General features: G+C 37.9%; 1 protein-coding gene across 2 annotated transcripts in view; it reads left to right on the top strand.

Annotated features, from left to right (window-relative positions):
• Nucleotides 1–21,316, top strand: part of LOC113234696 (protein sidekick-1-like) — a 389,391-nt gene that overhangs the window by 124,673 nt on the left and 243,402 nt on the right. For both annotated transcript variants that reach the window (XM_026470138.1, XM_026470137.1), the window contains exon 2: nucleotides 10,738–10,914. In XM_026470138.1, the coding sequence (XP_026325923.1) occupies nucleotides 10,824–10,914 (91 nt within the window). In that variant the 5' untranslated portion in view covers nucleotides 10,738–10,823. The remainder of the gene's footprint in view (nucleotides 1–10,737; nucleotides 10,915–21,316) is intronic.

The raw sequence follows: 21,316 nt of genomic DNA, 5'->3' as shown, positions 1-21,316 counted from the left end.
AAAACAAAATCAATAAAATTAAAACTTTCAATTGACGTGAAAAATGATAAAAATATTAATATTTGCAACACACGGAAAAGATAGTAATAAAAAGCGAATTATTTGCTTAATCCAAAGGACTACAAACGTCTAAACAAACTTTCATATCAAAGAATTTATTACAGAGAAAGTATTAAATATTTTTCAGGCAAAGTTTCGTTTTTTTCTCTTAAAAAGACAATAAATGACTTATAAGTTTGGTATGTGGCCTGAATTATCATTTCAGTGATGCGTCGTGGTTAACACGATTATTAAACAGGGCTACGGTATAGGAATGACAGTGTTTGCTAACCACATTTTTAAACGAGGACTCTGTTTATCCATACAAAAATCAAAATCACTCCACCAGTTTTATCGGATTTTTCGCTGCCTATATAAAAAAGAATACGCCAAGAACAGATAAGAATACTCTAATAATATACATGCAGTCTATAGTCTTCCTCATTCACAACTTTATAACAAATCTAAGTTCATAATTATCCTATTTAAGAGCCAGGTTCTTGTCGGTGTAGTCTCTATTCCACACGGTTCATAACCAGTTCCTTGACAGCTGCTCACTTTGATCCTCATCATTATATGTACACTATACATCGTTCTTGGTTTTCCTATATCTAAACATTTTGCCCCTTCTGTTCTCTATTGCACTCAAAACCTTAACCCATTTAAAATGAATTCATATTCGATTATACGATCGATTGTCCTCTATAAACTTGCAAGTAGATACATGTCGCGTGCGATCAAGTTTCGATTCCAAAAAAGTCCGCAATATTGGGCTGGGAACATGGTAAAACTTTTATATAAAGCGACACGTTTGTTTTTCACAGAAATTACATTATGTATTCTACTTATTGAGGACACGGTCAAGTTTGTTCTCTTCCAAAGAGCCTTATTGTCTATTTAAGTAGATATATAGTTTGAAAAAAGGATTTAATTTGTTACGTTGAGCAAAACCTATATAATCACTTCCATGCCTCAGCCACTGGAAGTGGATTTTGGCTTCCGACACCAAACTACACCATTTCTTTCTTCGGTCTTGTGCCAATTCCGACCATTTGGGCACATTCAGCTCCTTCAGATCTTTGGCGACTCCATCCTTCTAGCGAAATCCCGGACGGCCCACTACCTTTTGCCTCATCAACACGCGACAGTGCTTTCCAACATGCTTGTCGGTTAATGGTACCCTTGAACTCAATTTGATCGTGGTAATTCGTCATAACATATAATAAATCTATTCCAAACCCGGTTTAAAGTCTACTGGCTGTGACGTCTCTAAAATCTTGAGATATCTCTCAAAATCTTCTGCATTAATTGGGTTTGTAGCATCTGAATCCAGATTGGGTTTCAAGTTGCAATGGAGCCCGAATGACCCCAAATGCGATTATTGTGGGATACCGGGGTTGGTTCTTTGGTGAAGATAATTAAATTAAAATAGAATCCAATCTCGGGCTCTGTTGCACCTTGAGAGTAGACAATAGTCATCTGTACCTTGTGTGATACCATTTCGGACCAAATTTCTACAATTCACTGATTAGAAGTTAATAGCAATCTTAATCCTTAGCTAAGCCGTAAGTGCTTGAAAAGGGGGCACGAAAGGGGCTTCGCCGCAATGCCGTAGGATTTATATCCCTTGTATGTATGGCGTACTTTAGGCTAGGTTAAGTTGGCCGCACATCTGTCGCGTGTCGACGCACTTTGGAATAAAGGTAAAGATAAATTTACCTCAATATAACTTAATCTAATACAATACAAGTAAAACAAATGTAAGTAAAGCTATTTTAGTATTCAAATTAGAATTAAGAAGGCAATCTAAATTATACATTCTTCATAGTAAAGCTATACATTTTAATATTGGCATCTAATATGTTATTGCGATGCCTAAACTAAGTAAATGTATTTTATACCAGTATTTTAGGCGTTTTTTGGGCAAATTTCATTGTATTACAGCTTAAAAATAGATTTTCTATATTTAACAATAAAATAACTAATAGTTATAAATTAATGGTTATCTAAAAAATGCAAATTAAAAATAAAGAATTTAATTTCAAGCAAAGGAATGCATCAAGAAAGCCAAAGAATCTATGCGAGTGAGCTGTGCGGTTTTATGTACGTGACGAAAAGGTATCAAGTCGTCTGTGGCGGATTCTTCATCATCATCATCACTCAGCCATATGACATCCACTGCTGGGCATAGACCTCCCCCAACGATCTCCACGACCATCGGTCCTACGCTGCCCGCATCTGTCGGCTGCCCGCGACCTTTACCAGATCGTTGGTCCACCTGGTGAGCCTACCCACTGAGCGTCGTCCGGTGCGCGGTCGCCATTGAAGAACCTTTCCGCCCCAACGGCCGTCGGTTTTCCTAGCTATATGCCCCGCCCACTGCCACTTCAGCTGAGCAATTCTTCGAGCTACGTCGGTTACCTTAGTTCGCCTACGGATTTCCTCATTTCTGATTATATCACGTAAAGAAATACCGAGCATCGCTCTCTCCATTACCCGCTGAGTGACCATGAGCCTTCTTATGAGGGACCACGTTTCTGATCCATATGTGATCACTAGCAACACACACTGGTCAAAGACTTTCGTCTTAAGACACTGAGGTAATATGGACGCAAAGATATTTTGTACTTTCCCGAACGCTGCCCATCCGAGCTGGATTCGATCTCTTTCTCAAAGTTGGACTTACCTAATTGGACTGTCTGCCCCAGGTATACATAATGGTCAACAACTTCGAGTGTAATGCTCCCAATTTTAACTAGAGCGGGTACAACATGGACGTTCGACATGATCTTCGTCTTGTCCATGTTCATCATAAGACCCACTCTTCGGGAAACACTACTGAGATCTTCGAGCATTGTGTTCAGGTCTCCCAAGGTCTCAGCCATAAGAACTATATCATTGGCAAATCGTAGGTGTATTAGATTGGACTCACAATTGGTGTTGATGCAAACATAGTTTGGTCAAATTTGGATACTGATAATTAATCTCAATGACATTTTGTATTCACGACCTAGAAACTTCTATATAATGTTATTATAAATAAAATTCTAAGCTATTTATTAACTACCTCCGCGCCCGACCGGTTACCATGCTTGACTGCCATTAAGAGGTCTCGGGTTCGATTCCCGTTCCGGGACAAATATTTGTAAGGCCTACATCTATTTCTCTCGTGAGTTTGGGTGTAGCTTGTGGTTGTCTATGTGTATGTCTATGGCATACAGAGTTTATATTATAAAAGAATTACAAATTTACATGTTGAACTCAAACTTCAAGCTGTATCTAAGAAAACAAACTATTTTCTATATAATATTTTTGATATTTTGTAACACTATACCTTTGGGAAAAATAATGAAATCCTAAACAACACAAAGTTTTATCTATAAATTTACCATATTATTTGACTGGCCATTAAACTGCAAAATGTTTCCAAACAAGTGCTGTCTCGCTCACACGTCTGTACTAGTGTAACGGCTTATAGAGATAGCAACAATATTATCGAACAACGCGCCCGCACCACCTGTTACCACAGTCCTCCAAAAGTATTAGAAACTTTGACTATAAAGACATTTGGTGCTGATTGTACATACAATCCTTGGCCTTTTGGTATATTACAACGAAAAGGAAAAAAATACTGGCACAGAAATGACAGTCTGTGTTATTACTTTGTAATTTACTCAAAAATTTAGTTAGAGCAAAAACAAAATTGAATCTCGGCAAAGCATTCCCAAAATGTTATGATCACTTGATAAAGATAAAATAGCGCGCAGGCGGGGGATGAAAAAAAAATTGTGAATCACCGCGGGCGGGGCTCGCGAGGCTCTAAATTTTATTTAACAGCCGTCTCAAGATTTCGGCGAGTTGTTTATCCGCCGCAGCGCAAGCTACGGGCACCTGCTGGCTCTTTTGAATTCAGGATTTTTTGACATCAAAGCTAATATAAAAAAGAAATAACCCAAAAAGTGTGTATCTATCTTATTTGTATAAAAAAAAACATAAAAGTTTTCTTCCTTTCGCTGTGTTATTACCGTGGTCTTCTCGACGATGACTGAAATGCATAATGGAAGTCCTCGTCAAAGCGAATCAGTCATATAGCTCAAACACAAAGTAGCTGCTGTACTACACTGTTAAGGAGTTCCTCTTATCTGTCTGCATTTCTACCATCGGATCTGCACTAGGTCACCTACATTTTGTTTTCATTGGAATTACATCTATATGTAAATTTTTTTGAAATCGGGTTCATCCCCTAATTTGCTACCCTCAGAGATAGAATACTTTCTTTAAATTTGAATGGGACTGCTGCTCAGGTAACAAAAAAAGCCATTGAAATCAGATCAGAAATGTCGGAGTAAGCACGTAATATACACATAAAAAACTGTACAGACGAATTGAGAACCTCCACCTTTTTAAAAACGGTAAAAAATAAAAGCCGTAGCATACGACCAATGAAGAGTGCATTGACAACAAATATAGAGAAACTAAACCGGTAAATGGACAATTGCATAGACAACATAAACGTCGGTAATCTGTCGTTGCGTAGTATTGTTATGTATGTGGTATGTGATTGTGTGCTTAATTCTGTATCCATACAGTCTTTTACAAAAATTGAAAACACGAGTACTTTCTTGAACTTCGCCACGAGCTCCAAAGTACACAAAACAAGATAACTCATTTCAATTTTCAAATATACCTACAATGACCGTTTGTCAGGGAAGTCAGTACTTTATACAACTCGTTTGCTGAGAATTTGTTTTGTGAATACAAAGAAAAGCATTTTTCTTTGATATATTTCCTGATAGAAAGTGTCCATCATTCTTATTTTACTCTTTGTATAATTTTCGTTTCCTTTTACGTATATTTGTCATCAACATAACAAAATGTACTAGTATCCATGCCAAAGTGATTGGGTGCAGTTAATTTGACGGTTTATCAATCCTGAAAATCTGCACCTTAAACAAAGCTCTCTAATTTAAAATTTGCATTAAATATTTATTCTTTTAAATTTGGTTCATGTATATATGTTGAGCCCTTATTTCAGGTAATATTATGAGTAAGGATCGTTGGGGCCTGCCTTTTCAGCCGCGGCCAGAAATTGCGCGCCATTGTATTAAGTCGTAAATTAATTTCATGCTCGGCCCGTAATGAGGAACACTGCCTCCTGTTTACACATATTTCCAGCAGTTCTATGGAAATAGCAAAAAAAAAAGATTCGCCTGAATTTAAGAGATCTCTTTAATCCCGTTTAACAATGGGCCTTACTTCATTTGAGATAAGCGAGGGTCCAGATTTTCGAATTTCGTTGTTCTCTTTTTTTGGATGATGACGTCCTATCTCTGCGCGATCTTTATGTTGCTGCTCTTACATTTACTTGCAACATTTACTTATATTTTTCAAAAACAATCGACAAAATCCTTTAATTTATGATTGGTTCTTAAAATCAACAAGAGTGTCATTTACTTTTCTCAATTTAATTCACAATTTCTGAGGATTGTTCGGGAAATTTGAATTGTAAAACAAATCGGTATTGGTTCGCAGCAACACCCTGAAATGAGCAATAATCAAATTCATAAAATCGACCCCGTTTTAAAATTGATACCAGCTAATGACTCGCAAAATGAAATCACAGAGCTCGGCAGAGAACCTAAATCGCATTAAAATCCAAAACGATGCCAACAAAAAAGGTTTTAAGCTCCAATTATTACCCATTCGCTATCTGTCTTACACGGGACGGGAGCAAAAAAGGGACCGGGACAAAAAGACCCCGCGATAATGGTCCCACGCACTAGCGACAGCCTCGGGCCATTTTAGGGTTTAGTACAATGGCGACGCTTGAACGGTAATCGACGTTTTATAAGAAGCACTAGAGCGCTGTTACGCACCGGGACCTTTCCAGCCGATGGATAACCTTTGTACGCCAGCGTCATTAGAGTCACTTCCTGCGCTTTTAACGCAGATCCAACATTAGTATTTCGGTTTCGCGGTGGCGGCAGAAATCGTGACCGAAAATTGTAGCGCATTTTTTGAGTAAAAGTGTCGCGTTGTACAAACAGCGACATTAATGGCCCTTGCGTGAATAAAATTTATATGTTTCGTTTAAAAACAACCGACTTTTGTGCAAATCCTTTACTGTGGTTTTAACAAAGGTCTTTCATTAAATATTTAAAACAATACAATTAAAGGATGGCGGAGTACCGTGCTGGTCTAAGTCACGTCGTTTCGAGCCCAATGAATTGCAACACTAATTCGAATATCGTTAGATGAATCAAATAACGTTCTGGGAATCAAATATGATTTCGTTTGCCTTTAGAAATGAAAGCGACTGTGGGGGTGATTCGATTTGAAGACGACGTCAGTTTATGACACTGTTGGCCCATTACCACCTTCTCTGTGTGACTTGATAAGCGCCATTCGAAAAAAGAGCGATTTACTTAATGCGAGATAAAATTTAGACGTCTCACGGCAAAGGTTGTTCTACAAAATTCCCTTTAAAAGTGGAAAATTCGGGGACGAGAGGGAGCGCTCGACGGCACGCTAATGGCATCGCTTTAAAAGGAAACGAAAATAATAAATTATTGACATCAGTCTTTTCTATCGCGCCTGGGAAATTATTTATTTTATCTTTTGGCGAAACTCTTGGTTGTTTGTTTCAGGGTAATGCTTTATGCAGCGGTCACTGAGATGGAAACAGGTGCCAAATTTATAAATAAACTCTATTAGCATTATGCTTATTGTCAGTTTGACTGGAAAATGTCGTATTTTACGAAACATAGTGCACAAACTATTTATTCCAACACAAGTCTGAATATAGTACCATGAGATCAAACAAATGAATTCTAGCTTGTTAACCGCACAGAGAAAACAGCCTATTTGGTTTCGGAGTCAAAATAGATTAAAATGTGAAGTAAATATCAAACTGCAAGATACCGTAACAAATCAGTGGCAACCCATGTGAACTAACTGGTTTGAACACGATGAACTTAAATCTGAAACAGAAACAGTCCCATAAGTTAGAAACAGTACTTAAAACTGTTCTGTTGAACTAATTGTACAAACAGTGCGGTGTTCGTGCGGGCCTAATGATCACTGCAGGTGGGCTCCAGCAGCGGCGGCTAGTGCAGAACAGATGTGGGCGAGGTGTGCCCGCGACATAGCGCACAGTACACGACCGCGACAAAGGAGGCATCGCATGAGATAACAAGGGGGAGAAGTGGCGGCCCCATTACAGCGCCTTGAGGCACTCCACTGTTTAATGAACGCTAGCGAAACGTATAAGTGTAGTGTTCTCCGGGGATATAAAGATTGTATTAACGTAGTTTTGTATTTGGCGTATTTTTTCCAAGGTCAGAGAGTCATGCAATTGCACCCCAATTTCTAATACTTTTTTTTATATTCGCTTACTTTAAGAAGCAAAGTAAAAATTGAAGTTACAGGAAGTTTTTGGTCATTTCTTCGTAAGCGCAGAAAATCTCGTAGCTCTTAATATAAAATAAAACCCAATAATGAGGAAACGAAAATGAGAAAGAGTAAAAGAGCAATGATAAGCGGCGAACATCGAATCATTAAGTTTCTTTACAGCTCTTTGAGCGTAATAAATGCAAGTTATTTAGTTTGGGAACTTAATAAATTCTGGCGTACGAATGAAAATAAAAGACGATCGGTACATGGAGTGTGCCAAGTGGCGATTGGCGATCGGAGACCGACTGGCGACGACGATAATCGCGCTTTGGCAGCATTCCGAGGGTATTGGGACCCGTGTCGGCAATATTAAGTTTAGTGGCTGTGAAACGAACATGCCGATGAGGAATTCCTGATTCGAATACCGGCTTGATTTAATTTGGTTTGTGTGTAAAGAATTGAATCACACGTTCGATTTGGAACAAACAATTTAGGTTTTAGTTTTCGGCGTTACCGACGTACCAACGCGCAACCGCAACTAGAGATAGTGGTCCTCACCGATTTTATTTGATGGTTTGATTCGCTTGTATAAAACAAGTATGTAGTGGGTATACACATATGTAATCCGCGAAACATGTGTAAAGCCAACCTAAAATATTATGGATAGTCATCTTCCAAAAAGTAAGCGACATGGTGAGTTTCACCTTTTCCAGGTAGCTGGCGTGAATGACGCGACCTTTTCCTTACGACGACCTTTCAGAGCGCTGAACGCAAAGATCCCTTTACCAATAACATTGGGCTGAACTAATAATTCATCGAGATTAGCGTTAAATTCACTCACGGTTCGATTTAATCACGAGCTCTTGAAACTAATGGGGGGCCCACTTAATGTACAAATAGGAGCGCTGTGTAATCTGGATAGAGATTAGGCCGGGATTGAGGGGTCACCGGGTGAGGAGAGCGGGGTGCGGGGATTGTCCCTGGAGGCCGTGCTCACGACCACTTCAATGATAGGGTTTTGTACCCACGTGCTGAAATTTGTGCTAAGGGAAAATCCGGAATTGACCAGTATACATAGACAATGTAGATGTTTTAATAACTTGAAATGCCTTCGTAACAAATATCGTCATCGTTCCGCTACTTGAACTCTTCTGAAAAAGAGAGTGTCGTAAAATTATCGTTCCTAAGAAATTTGCTTTTTTATTTATGCAAGAAATGAATACGGTCCTCAGATTCTAGAACAGTATGGACTAAATCAGTAAGGCTTATTCTATGCTGTTATCTGTATTTGAAGATTAATTTATTTTTCTGTGGACAGTTGCCAACGACTATTCCGACTTTGACTAGTTCATGGAATTCGTAGTAATATTCTCAGTCATTGCAAATAACCATTTGGGCGTCTGGCCTAGCCTTGAATAGTTGTTCTCATTAATTCTCACAAGCTTTCAAAGTTTTAATTGCTCTATTTTAATGAGTCTATATAAAACGATCTCAGAGGCTCCAATAAGCAGTCACTTGCCAATTAGGGGAAGCACTTTGAAAGTAATAAAAACTCAAAGATTTACTGCAGCAGCTGTCTCTTAACTAGTATTGTTTTGCGCTTGTTCGGTTCTCGTCTTGGAAGAGTTTGTTTCAGTTCTCCGCGACCTACGAAATCGTTCATCTTATCTTTCTTAAAAGTAACTAATAAGACTTTTCGTTTAGCGAACATTTTGAATAAATGGCAGTAAACTGGCAAATAAATTATCAAAAATTCATTTCTCCGAAATCACAAGATATACCGTTCTAGCTTGCTGATTTTTCGAAATACTTGGGACTTGTAACCTGGTATAATAAAATGTTCTTGTAATTCTTTAATCAGATGAACAAAATGAATTAAGGAAATGGTGGCAATTTAAAAAAAAAAACGTTTTTTCAAAACATTGGCTACGTCACCATATTTGGAAAACTCTTATTTTGATCCGAAACAATGCTGACACCCTGTATTCAACTAACGGGTCCCGGGTGGCATGTTTGACAAATAGAGGTCTCGTGCAGCGAATTTGGCTTGAAAAAAAATGTCGCGGAACGATCTACCATGAAACCTATACCTAATACCAGCTAACTTAGACCTACTTCCCCTCTCTTGATTTGAGAAAATCAGGAGCACAAGGGAATTTATGTGCCAGTGGCTGGATCCATGTACATTGGCGGCGATACGTCGACTGCAATAAAGTAAATTGCGAGCATTTGCTATACGAATTCGGAGCAAGCACGATCTTTATGGCGCCGATAATGTTATGGGCAGGTAAAGTTCTGTTTCGAATGTACAAATATGCTAGGTTTATTGTTTTGTGATGCCTTCGTTTTGGATCGTTTATTTCGGAGCGGAATGTTTACGAAATGTTATTATGATTTACTATTAGGTGGTATTTATTGTTTACTGATTACTTAATTTCACACTCTGGCCACATCTGGAAAATTACAACCTTTTACACTTTTTTACGAGTGTAGTTTAAAAATTTTACAAACAAAATTTGTCGATAATTTTATTATGCTTCAATAGGAGAGATATAAATTCACATATAGTGTGAAATTTTATTGTAGCTGTATTATACCAAGGGTACATACGAATTGTTGTTATTTTAGTTCTTGTTTAAATTCTCTAAATCAGCGTCAGACCATTAGTGTTGGGGGCGAGTGCGGGTAGAGGCAGTGTTGTCAATTAGGTTGTGTGTAGTGGCGGCAATCAGCTTGCGGTCGAAGATGTCGCAGCTCTTGATCGCATCACGTCTGTAATGTGACGGGCTGATGGCTCTTGTGCGGGGACAATCGGCACGCCAGCTCGCCGATTAGCGCAACTGTTTGCTTAATCGGACTTGATCTGAAACACCTGGTACCTAACTGTAATTTTGTAATTACGGTCATGATTTGGTTGTAGGTATAACGATATCGGAATTACATAATACTATTTAACATTTTATTCTCGTAGCAGTGCTTGATGTAATTTATCAGTACAAAGTACTAAAAAAAAGACCTCGACATTTCGTGGATTTACATCTATTTGCCAAGTTTTGTTGAAATCGGTTACCGGAAAGTGCGCTAAACCGGATTCATCCCTTAGTTTGCTACCCTTAGAGGTGGAATAATTTCTTCAATTTGATAAATGAGACCACTACTGAGGTATCCTCTTTCGAACAAAAAACCATTCACAAAAGCGTTATCGCGGAACATATGTACATACAAAAAAAAAAGACGAATTGAGAACCTCCTCCTTTTTTTTTGAAGTCCGTTAAAAATATTTGAACGTATTTGTTTTATTTTCAGATGTGGGACAGTGAAAAAATGTGAACTGGAGTGTTATAAGAAGATGGTAGCGAGCCACTTAGCGTGGGTCAAATGGAAGCCGTGAGATGAAGACCGTCACCATGGCAAATAAGATGCTGCTGTCACTGCTGCTGCAATGCATCTGGGTCGTCACCACGGCGTCCATCAGTAGTGGAGGTCAGTTGGATTAAACTTTTAACCTTCTGGTATTGATAGCATAGACTATAACGCTTGCTATCGTGTTGAAAGGATTTGCCAATCGGTATAAGGTACTCGCCGAGGGTTGTTCGGGACTCGCCAAACGTACAGGAAGGGTGGGACCTCGTACATAGAGGCCTTTCGTGCACCCCAAACTTAACTTTAATAAACGAGTAAATAAACTTCGTCTGTCCAATATTAGAACAAAAACGTGAGTAGAAAAGAAACTGCAAAACAACATCAGTAAACATTACACAACCACGTACTGCTATTTTTAGCCGGAGAGTCTTTGTTTATCCACATGAGGTGGACACTTTACCTTCAATAATAGCGAGTAACTATTATCTATAACGAAGCTGTATTGTAGCGGCTCAACACGTAATCAGATCAAGAGAAGGCGTTTATCGCCTTCACTCATCAGGCATTGGTTAGATTGAGACAAGGATCATAGCAGCCGTCGTTTGCTTAGGATACTTTTATTTTGCATTTTCAAAAACCCAACACTCGATTAGGGTGTGTTTACCGGTAGGGATATTAAACTGGTAGCCATCCACCGCTCGACTGACTCTGTACGACTCGTTAACTTTGTGTATCTCGGACTTTATGTGACCTGGAAATAAAAATAAAGAACAATGTGTTCATATTGTGTATAGAATTTGGTCGCAATTTAGCCAACACAGGTCTGGAAACAGCGTTATAAATTTATATAAATTATAGGTGCTTTCGTGGGGGCTGTCCTGCAGATAAAACAAAAGAGAGCAACTTCAGTGCTTTGAGAAAATTTAATGTTAATTTAAAATTGAGACTCTATGAGGAAAGTAACTATGACTTTTTTATTAAAAAAAACGATCAAGTTTGTTGGAATGATGTCTATTTGCCAAGTTTAATTGAAATCGGTTAACGGAAAGTAGATGAAATCGAAAAAACCGGATTCATTCCCTAATTTGCCACTAAGTTGGCTTCCACTGAAGTACTTTCTTTCCAACAAAAAAATAATTATCAAAAGCGGTTCACAAATGACGTAGTAATCGCGTAACATAAACACAAAAATAATAAAAGTGAGAAGTTTTCCCTTTTTTGAAGTCGGTTAAAAAGGATGTATAGCGGTATTAAAACCATTGACATCAAGCTGAACTAAATAACTATAAATCCTTATCTACAAAGACACCAACTTGTTTGGTCGGTTTGAAACAAAATCAGAACTTTGTAGGTGCTACGCAAATTACAAACGGCAAAGTACAAAAACAAATAATCCATTTTGTGAACAAATACTAGTAGAACTTTCTAATCTCGTGGCTACTGTCCACCAGCGCCTTTAAAATCATATTGATTTGGTATCGGGTATCTGTAATGAATGGAGAGTAAAGACAAACGCTGTCAAAGCAGGCTCTCAAATATTGGGTATCTGGGACGCGTTAAATATTAGACGAAACGACGCTGGGGACGATTCAAAGCCTCTCGAAATAAACGCCAATGTTAAATCCTATCAAAATAATTGTAGAAATCAGATTCTTTTTACTTATAACGAGCAATTTCTTATTGAATCGCGAAGATCAAAGTTGAAGACTTTGTGAAAGAAATTCATAAGTTATTTGAAAATCATAAAATTCATTAATAACGTACAGGTGCTTCTAGTTAGAGATATTGAACGAATGATTAGGTTGTTATGTCAAGTTGAACGGAATTCCTTATAAATATTAATTAGAGGAACCTATACATTTATATAATGCGCTCTATTGCAAACACAATGGAGAATAAATCCGCAATTTTCTTTTGTCATTCGCTCCACAAACTCTAAAGCTTACAAAATCCCTTTTCATTTTCAGCCAGTAAACATATTGCCTAGGTGTGCCTTTACAAAATTGTATTAGATGGAATATAAGCAATCCGCAAAATTGCACTAAAATATTCTCTTATAGACCTAGCAACGATACATACGTTACTGCGAAGCGAAACAAAAACACGGGCTTACCGAATGAGGATGTCTCTAAAAACACATTCCATTGCGAGTCTAGAGCAGGAACAAAAAAGAGATGAGGAGTTTGGCGTGGGTTTGATAAAAAGTTGGAGGGAACATGTTAATGTGAATATAGTCAGAGTGTTGTTTAAAGGCGTATCATGCGTATGCAGCCGTGGAGAAGGCGGAGCAGCGTAGCGGCTTATTATTGGAAGTAATTTAGCTTTCAAGTGAGGTTCAATTACAGTACAGCGGAACGCGGCGTAAGGGCTCCATGAGTTGTCGATATTTATGAATGTTTTAATGTTTAATTCGCTTCGTTTGTACTGGTTTTTTGATTTTATTATATTTCGTTTAAGATACGGAAATGAAGCGTCGTTTGAGTTTAGATTGAAATTAGTTGGGTCCATTTATATAAAAAGCAATAACCTGTTTAAACTCGTCATTTTTAATTCTCTTTTCACCGTTATAGCTTGTTTTGAAGCATAACTACCTCGGCAATGTTTAACAAACTATAACATTAAAACTGTTGAGAGCTTCTTTTATCTGAATGAGTAGTTTTGCAACATTGTTCATCGGTTTATTTTTATTTTCATCAACTAGCGACAACGGCGCGTGCGCTGGGGGTCGTCCGCGGGCGGACGGCGTGCCCGGCATTTCACCCGGCGGATTAGTATTCTTTGCCGCTGCCGCCGCGGATATTAGGTTCACTGTGTTTGAGATTCCAATGCATAATAAAATGTGAAACCAACTATTGAATGTCAATAATAGGAACGGTGGCAAGGACTGTTAAAAAACTCTTTCAGATATCAGTAAGCTGGAAATTCACGCAATACAATGCCTTTCAACTTGGTTTACGTCAAGTCGTAAATGTCAAGTATATTTTCAGAACGGTTTTTCTCGGTACCAAGTAACACGGCCTTTTTGATATTCATTTTCCGTTTTACTACTAAATAAATCAATTAAAAATTTCCTTTCAACTAATAGCGTCATTCATTTAAATGTCAATAAGTCATGTAGAGTCATGCAGATAAAAAAAAAAATTACGTTTCACCGAGTGATGATATCGATCATTTTGCCGAAAATGGGCCACGAAACCTTCCGCAGGATAAACTAAAAGGTTAGCATGAGATTAAGAGGATTGATACAGATAGAAATAATGAGACCAATAAATAATAAAATGGTACAGTAAGAAAGTAGCAAATAATCAGAACATAAATGACAGCTGGTATTTAAAAAAAAGAAGAACCTGCGCTGTAAGTGTCAGCAAAATTTGGCATAGAAAATATATAGTTCTCGTCGTTTTATATATACATGCGTTATGATTTGACGGAAGTTTTGCGAAGAGTTAAGGTAGGTGGAATCGAGGTATATCTTATGCGGCGACAATTTCGTTGGGGCGGCCACATATCAAGGATGGCAGAGGGGTGAGTGGCAAAGCGCATCTTTTATTCGGAACTCAAGGGGAGCAAGCGAAATCATGGCGAACAACTCCTTAGATATAAAAAAGAAAAGAAAGCCCGACCACCTGAGGCGATCAGCTACCATTACATTGACGGTGTGCTTACGTGCCCCCTGTGCGCACGGATCTTTACTAATAAGATTGGGTGTGAGAGCAGAAGCAGTTGCCGTGGCCGAAAACGGGCAGGAGAATTCATTCACATATATTATATAAAGAATGAATTAATGTAATATGACAATAAGAAAATAGTGATTGTTGGACACGACAAAGTAATTAAAAATTAAAAGACATAACAGACTGACTGAAAATTATACGAAAAGACGTTTTTCGCGAAATCTAAGGTTAGACGGCGCCTAAGTTTACCTACCCTCATTTCCTTTAAAATTATATTATTGCTGTCCTTTTTAACCTGCTGCAACTAAACTACTATTCTTAGTTGAGATAGTCTACAACTAACCTTCCTCTGTGGATTCACCGCTATATTTAAAGACTTAACGCACTTTGCGTAGTCTTTTGCCATGTGTGAAATACTGCTTGTATTTTACTGTGTTTGCTGTATTGTACTTAAATGTGATATGTTAAATCAAGTGATCATTATCGTAACTGGTAGTTTCCTCTGACCGCCACCGCGCCAGCGCAACCGCCACGCCTCTCACCGCATTTGTCGGAGACCCTTAATTAGGCTGTCTGCTGGAAGTTGAGGAAGAACATTGCTAAGGACAACATACGAGCACGAAACCCACCTCTAAGGTCACCGTAGTATAGTTCAGTTGTTCAGCGCTCCCTTTACCTGCCAACCCGTCCAGACATTCCTTTCTATACAGTCCACTTCTCTTCTTAAAAGCGTCACAACGAACGAAACACCTATATAACATATCAACCCGCTTGTATGCGGCGCGTATGGTCGCATAGCTTGATTGCCACACTGGTACATACGTCAATAAAAGAAATCTTAATCGCATTACAGATCAACAACTTATATGTAATAGACGTACTACTAACCATAACCATATCAATTGTCAGTTATGTTGGGCTTATACGGGCACAGTCACAAAAAACCCGTGAAATTTTCTTTAAATTTTAAGAATGGCTGGCATGGAAATGGTTCGCTATAATAAGAATAAAACGTCGATTGCTTTAAGGGCTTAACATTTAAACGTTTTATTTCCGTAGCAACCATATTTACAAAGAGTACATCCAAAGATGAAAGGGACTATTGCAGAGATTTTCATAAGAAACGAAAAATTAAATAGAATAAATGGAAAAAAGGGTTGGAGGCGTTCTCAGAATTGTCAGACTTGGAAGGATACATGAAAGCCTCTTGACAGGCTCTAGCACATATGTAAAGGCGGCTTTACACGGATGAGGTAGCGAACGCATGACACCGCTCGATATTCATTCAGTGCCAACCACGCGGAATGAATCTGATGCGTCGACCGATTTCACTCAAAAAAACGTATTGCCGTTGCCGCCTCGCCGCATCACCGCCCTCGAAACGTCAGGAATCTTCGCTTCAATCAATTTAGCAATTGTTTTACACTTAACTTTGCATTATGCTTGCTCAAGTCGATTCAAGGACGTCCTTTTATGAATGAAAGAAATCGTTATGTTGTCAGTGTAATTTTTTATAAAGATTAGTGATGAATCGAATATTCGGGGTAGCAGTAGATTATATTTATCCCATTCATCACTTATATTTGTTGTTTGATTGTGTATCATACCACTTATTATTTAATTTAATTGTCTAAGGTAACATTTAGTATCTATTTTTTTATATAATACCAGTGAGGGGATGAACAAGACGCAGTTGCAGTGCCACTCAGAGCTTAAAAACGCAAAGATCTGAGGGGCACTGCCCCTTGACTGCGCCCGTCACCCTCAGACATAAGTTGACAAATTTCCACAATCCTTAACCTTCAAAACCGGAACGTAGTAATGCTCACATTACTGTAAAGGTGGCAGTACTTCTGCGGACGAACTCTTTCTGAAGGAGCTCTACTGCTACTACAGTTTGAAAAAAATGTTAAAACATACGGAATTCTCAAAGCATTCTTATAAACGGTTTTGAAAGATTAGATAAAATACATAATTTTTACATACTTTATTTTTTATTGATTTTTGTAGAAGCTAGATTTACATTCTGTTATAAATATATTATTAAAGTAATAATAATCTGAAATAGGTATAGTAGCAGGCGAGCTCCTTGTAAAAGAGTTCGTCCAAGGAAGTACATAGGGCGCACTATAAGTTTCCGGAACTGGCCACTTACATAAAGAATATTTAAATGGTAATTACAACATTTGAAAATGGAACTCTTTGGCTGTAGAATACAGTTTGTTTTATCTGACTGTCACTTGTTTTTACATTGTGGCATCATTTTAGGTTTTGGTTGTCTACATTACCATGGATTTAGCTCGTGAAAATTTTCGTAGTATGATTTTCTACGACTTTAAGCGTAATTTAACAGCTCAGCGGAGCTTCGCTCGGCTTCAAACTAATTTTAGCGATGAAGCACCATGCAAGACGACTATTTATAGCTGGTTTGCAGAATTCAAACGCGGTCGTGTGATATTGATAATATAATATGTGATACTACACAAACATTTGGGTGTGAAAAAGCTGTGCTCTCGGTGGATCCCACACAATTTGACTGAGCCTCAAAAAACGGATTGCGTCACTTGGTGTAATGCCATGCTTACCAGATTCAACGAAGGGGCGTCAAATTTGGTGTGGGACACAGTAACAGGTGACGAAATATGGATTTATAGTTACGATCCTAAAACAAGGCTGCAATCGAGCGGATGGGTCTTTCGAGATGAGCCGCAACCAACCAAAGTGGCGCGCGTGCAAAGTGCCTCTAAGCGGATGATAGCTTCTTTTTTAAATAAAACTGGACACGTGGCTACTGTTGCTTTGGAAAATCGTTGTACCATGAATAGTGATTGGTACACGACCACTTGTTTGCCGGAAGTTATTGACAAACTCCGTAAAAATAACCGTAAACGCCGTATCATCTCGCACCACAATAATGCCAGTTCTCAAACGGCCAGACAGACAATGAATTTTTGAAGGTGAACAACGTTGACCTTATGGGCCATTCCGCGTACAGTCCCGGCCTAGCAGCTTGTGACTTTTATTTATTTCCAAAAATTAAGAACCAGTTACGCGGTCAACGATTTTCATTACCAGGCTGTTGAAGAGTACGAAAAATATGTTTCAGAGATTGTCACGGAGAAGTGGCATAAATGTTTTTAAAATTGGTTCATTCGTATGAAAAGGTGCACGCTAACGGAGAATATTTTGAGAAACAATAAATTAATTTGTGACCATTTATAGTATTTTTTTTTATTAATTCCGGAAACTTATAGTGCGCCACGCGTATCACCGCCATCACCACCGCCTTGATAATTATTTCTGCTGCCAAACTGTAATGTGAGCATTACTAGGTATATGTGAGTAAGGGTGCTGGTGAAATTACAAGCTTAGGGACTTTCATAATCATTATCATAATCATATCATTTATTGCTTTATGTGGTACAAAAGGTCTTAAAGCTATTATTACATACCAACATAAACTCTGTAAGGGCACTGCAATTAACTTACTTCACCATACTAAATTTAATACTACTTTTCTACTAACTTAACTTTTCGACTTATATGTCAGGCATGATGGGCACAGTGGCAGTGCACCTCAGATCTTTGTGATTTAAAGTTCGACTGAAATAATTTCTTCATCCCTTCACTAGGTATCAAGTGACGGAATGAAAAAGTCGTACGCCTGGTAGTAAGTGACTCGCCTGTCCTTAACAGTTGCAGTGCCACAGCTTTAAAATGCAAAGACTGCCACAGTATCCGTCACCCTGAGACATAAGTTAACAAGTCCCATATGCCTGTAATTTTACCAGCACCATTATCCTTGAAAACCGGTCAGCAATGCTCATATTACGGTTTGGCGGTAGAAATAGGTAAGGTGGCAGTACAAGGTGCTGGTTTAATTTAACTGCTAGGTATAATTTATTAATTAAAATGATAACTTCAAACATTAATGTGTTTGTCATTGTCCTGGAAATGTTTAAAGAAATCACATACGAAATATTCACCGTGAGACGATGATGTTAATATGCGACTAAATTTAGTGACAGTCTTGTAATGTTTTTGGAAAATTTAATCCCATAAATACCTTAAACGGTCGGAACTTCATGATTACAAGGTACCTGTGTAATTGGGGTGAAGCTACGATCCACTAAGGCCCGCAGTGGTTCAGAGCCGCCCACGGCGATGCTAATGAACGCCGTGAAATAAGACATTTGCGTTAAATTTAGAGCCGTTAATCATCTGTTTGATCTTCTACGTAATTCTCCTGCTTATGTCAAACTATCTTGATCTTTATTTATTTTTCTGCATAGCCCAATATTGTTTTAACTTTCGAGTCAAAGCGAGAGCCGTCAATTAAAATTTTATAGAATTAGTTTTGAACAATTAAAGTTACTATAGTATTGTTTAAAATTGAATAAAGAACAGGTGCACATAACAACATAAACAGATGAACATGTAAATATTTGTTTTTCGTAAGTATCTTGTAACATATTATGTGCCTTGCCCAGGGCTTCTATAGTATCGTTGGTGACCGCGTCAAATGGTGGACCAATTTGTATTTTAATTTTTAATTTTATTGAATGTCACGGTGTTATTACACTTTTGTAAAATTACTCCACTAGTTTGTTATAATTATTAATACAAAGATAGAACACTAAGAAAAATTAATTTGATCTGGTAAATTTGTATTTTTTTATGACTTGATTCAATTTTTTTTTATTAAAAAATAAGAGCGCATTTGACTTCCATCTCACCTGATTGAAAGTGACGATGAAGTCGACGATGGAGTATGTACAGCTAAATAATGCCTATTCACTCTAGCTTTGAAAACGGTCCAAGTTATACCGTTCAAGGAACAAGTCTGCAGGCAGGGAATTCCACTCCATAGCCGTTCACCATATAAATGTGGAAGCGTAACGCTTCGTGGGAATCTTTGGATTGTATAATATAATTCGTCAACTTAAGCAATAATCGCTTTCAATCGTAACTCTAATAGCAATTGTGTATCCATACGTATGTTATAATTGAATACTTCTGATAACCTATATGCAAAAAATACTTTTGAAGGTTATTAAAAAATGTCTCACTAGATGTCACTAGCGGCGACGAATGCCGAAAATCAATACAAAGAACTATAACAAAAACACATTGGAGTATTCCGACTACTCGGTAACCGGACCCGTGGCTCAGATGGTTAGAGCAACGCTATGGTGTAGCACGGACGCGGGTTCAAGTCCCACCGGGTAGACGAAATTTTTCTGTGTGTTGGATCTTTGTGTTCATAATCATAGCAAAAGTTGTAGTTATTTCACAAAAAAATCTCAATAAATACAATATTCTTCATTGTTGATGTATATCTTGCTTACTAAATGTTTTCAAAACATAAATTTTAAAACTAAGCAACATGAATGTGAATAAATGTTCTGATATACATTATTTATGTTACGACTCCGATTGGCATCCGTTTTTGTAAGCTTACTTATCTAATATTTGTCATTGTAATTGAATGAGTGAATGAGTTTGTATGTCACATCATTTAGGTAATTAAATGATGTTTTTTCAATTCTCCACAATTACTACAATTCCTGATATCATGTGGAAGTGAGGAAATGGGGAGAGGAGGGAAGGGAAGTTTAGCTTGTTAGCTTAGTTATTCCATCAAAATAACATGTATGTATACAGCGATTCAATCTATACACCAGAATATTCACTGCAACCACAAGTTCCAAACAAAACACTATCAGTAGTGATAGTGGTTTGTTTTAGTGCATTTTGACAAAGAGTATCAGTACTGTAGTACCGTGCACAGATGTGACAGTCTATACCCATTGGGAATGAGCTAGGCAGGCAGATAATATTGAGTGTTTACCAATGATATTTATCAATAGTTAGGGAATTAACGCAAAACCCCTGGCAAAGTAGCTATTAGTTGCACAATACATTCCATTTTGCTTTGACTCAGCGGCCTTCCGCTTACTATTTATAATTATTACACTACTAAAAAGAAAATTATATACGATCTATATTCGGTGGCAGAAAGCTAATACTGATAACAGAAATGGTTTCAGTTTACGACATTGATGGTTTGGCGTTTCGCGCTAGTCGACATAAAACCTTATTCCATAAACTAATATCGACTTATCAATTTCAGACCGCGTTTGCTAACCTATAAAACGAAGGTAATGATTAGTATATCACAGTCCTCTTCGCCCCGCACCCGTGCCCCTCGCCGTAATGTCAATATTTGTATAGTTCGACCGCTGCTTGCTTTGCTCTAAGCATTAAACTATTATTGCAGCGATCTGCTGCGACATTGTTTACACTAATCTTTGCTTACAATTATGTAACTTCTGTACATTACCGGTTTATAGCCATTGATAAGTGATTTATTATGGTCTCCATAAATCTTCTGCTTATCGTATCTATGGCATAGACTATAATGCTCGTCATGGAGGTGAAAGGCTTTGCCAAATGAGTAGGGTATTCGCCGATTGTTGCCCAAGGTACACTAGACATACAGAAAAGGATTGGTACGTATTGCGTGGAGGCTCCTTTCGTGCACCCCGTAAATTAAATACACTGAAACTCCTTTTATTTATTTACGGTCTTTATAACCTGAATTATAAAGACCCATAAATACATACCTTATAGATTAATATATACATAGAACAATAAATACAGTATAAGTGGTTAGTTAGCGTCAGACGCGTACCAAATATGGGTCTCGAAAGACCTATTTGAGCCCAGTCCGCCATTTTCGCTTTGTATGGTATGGTTGTGTCATTCTTTCTTGCAAATTCTCTAAAATCCTAGAAAAAGCCTTATTGTACTGTTTTGGAGAGCAAAACTGATAGCCGCACCAAAAA

The sequence above is a fragment of the Hyposmocoma kahamanoa genome, unplaced genomic scaffold, assembly GCF_003589595.1.
Source record: "Hyposmocoma kahamanoa isolate Upper Pololo Valley unplaced genomic scaffold, ASM358959v1 86, whole genome shotgun sequence".
In the NCBI taxonomy this organism is placed as follows: domain Eukaryota; kingdom Metazoa; phylum Arthropoda; class Insecta; order Lepidoptera; family Cosmopterigidae; genus Hyposmocoma; species Hyposmocoma kahamanoa.
This window is presented reverse-complemented; position numbering and strand designations above follow the sequence as displayed.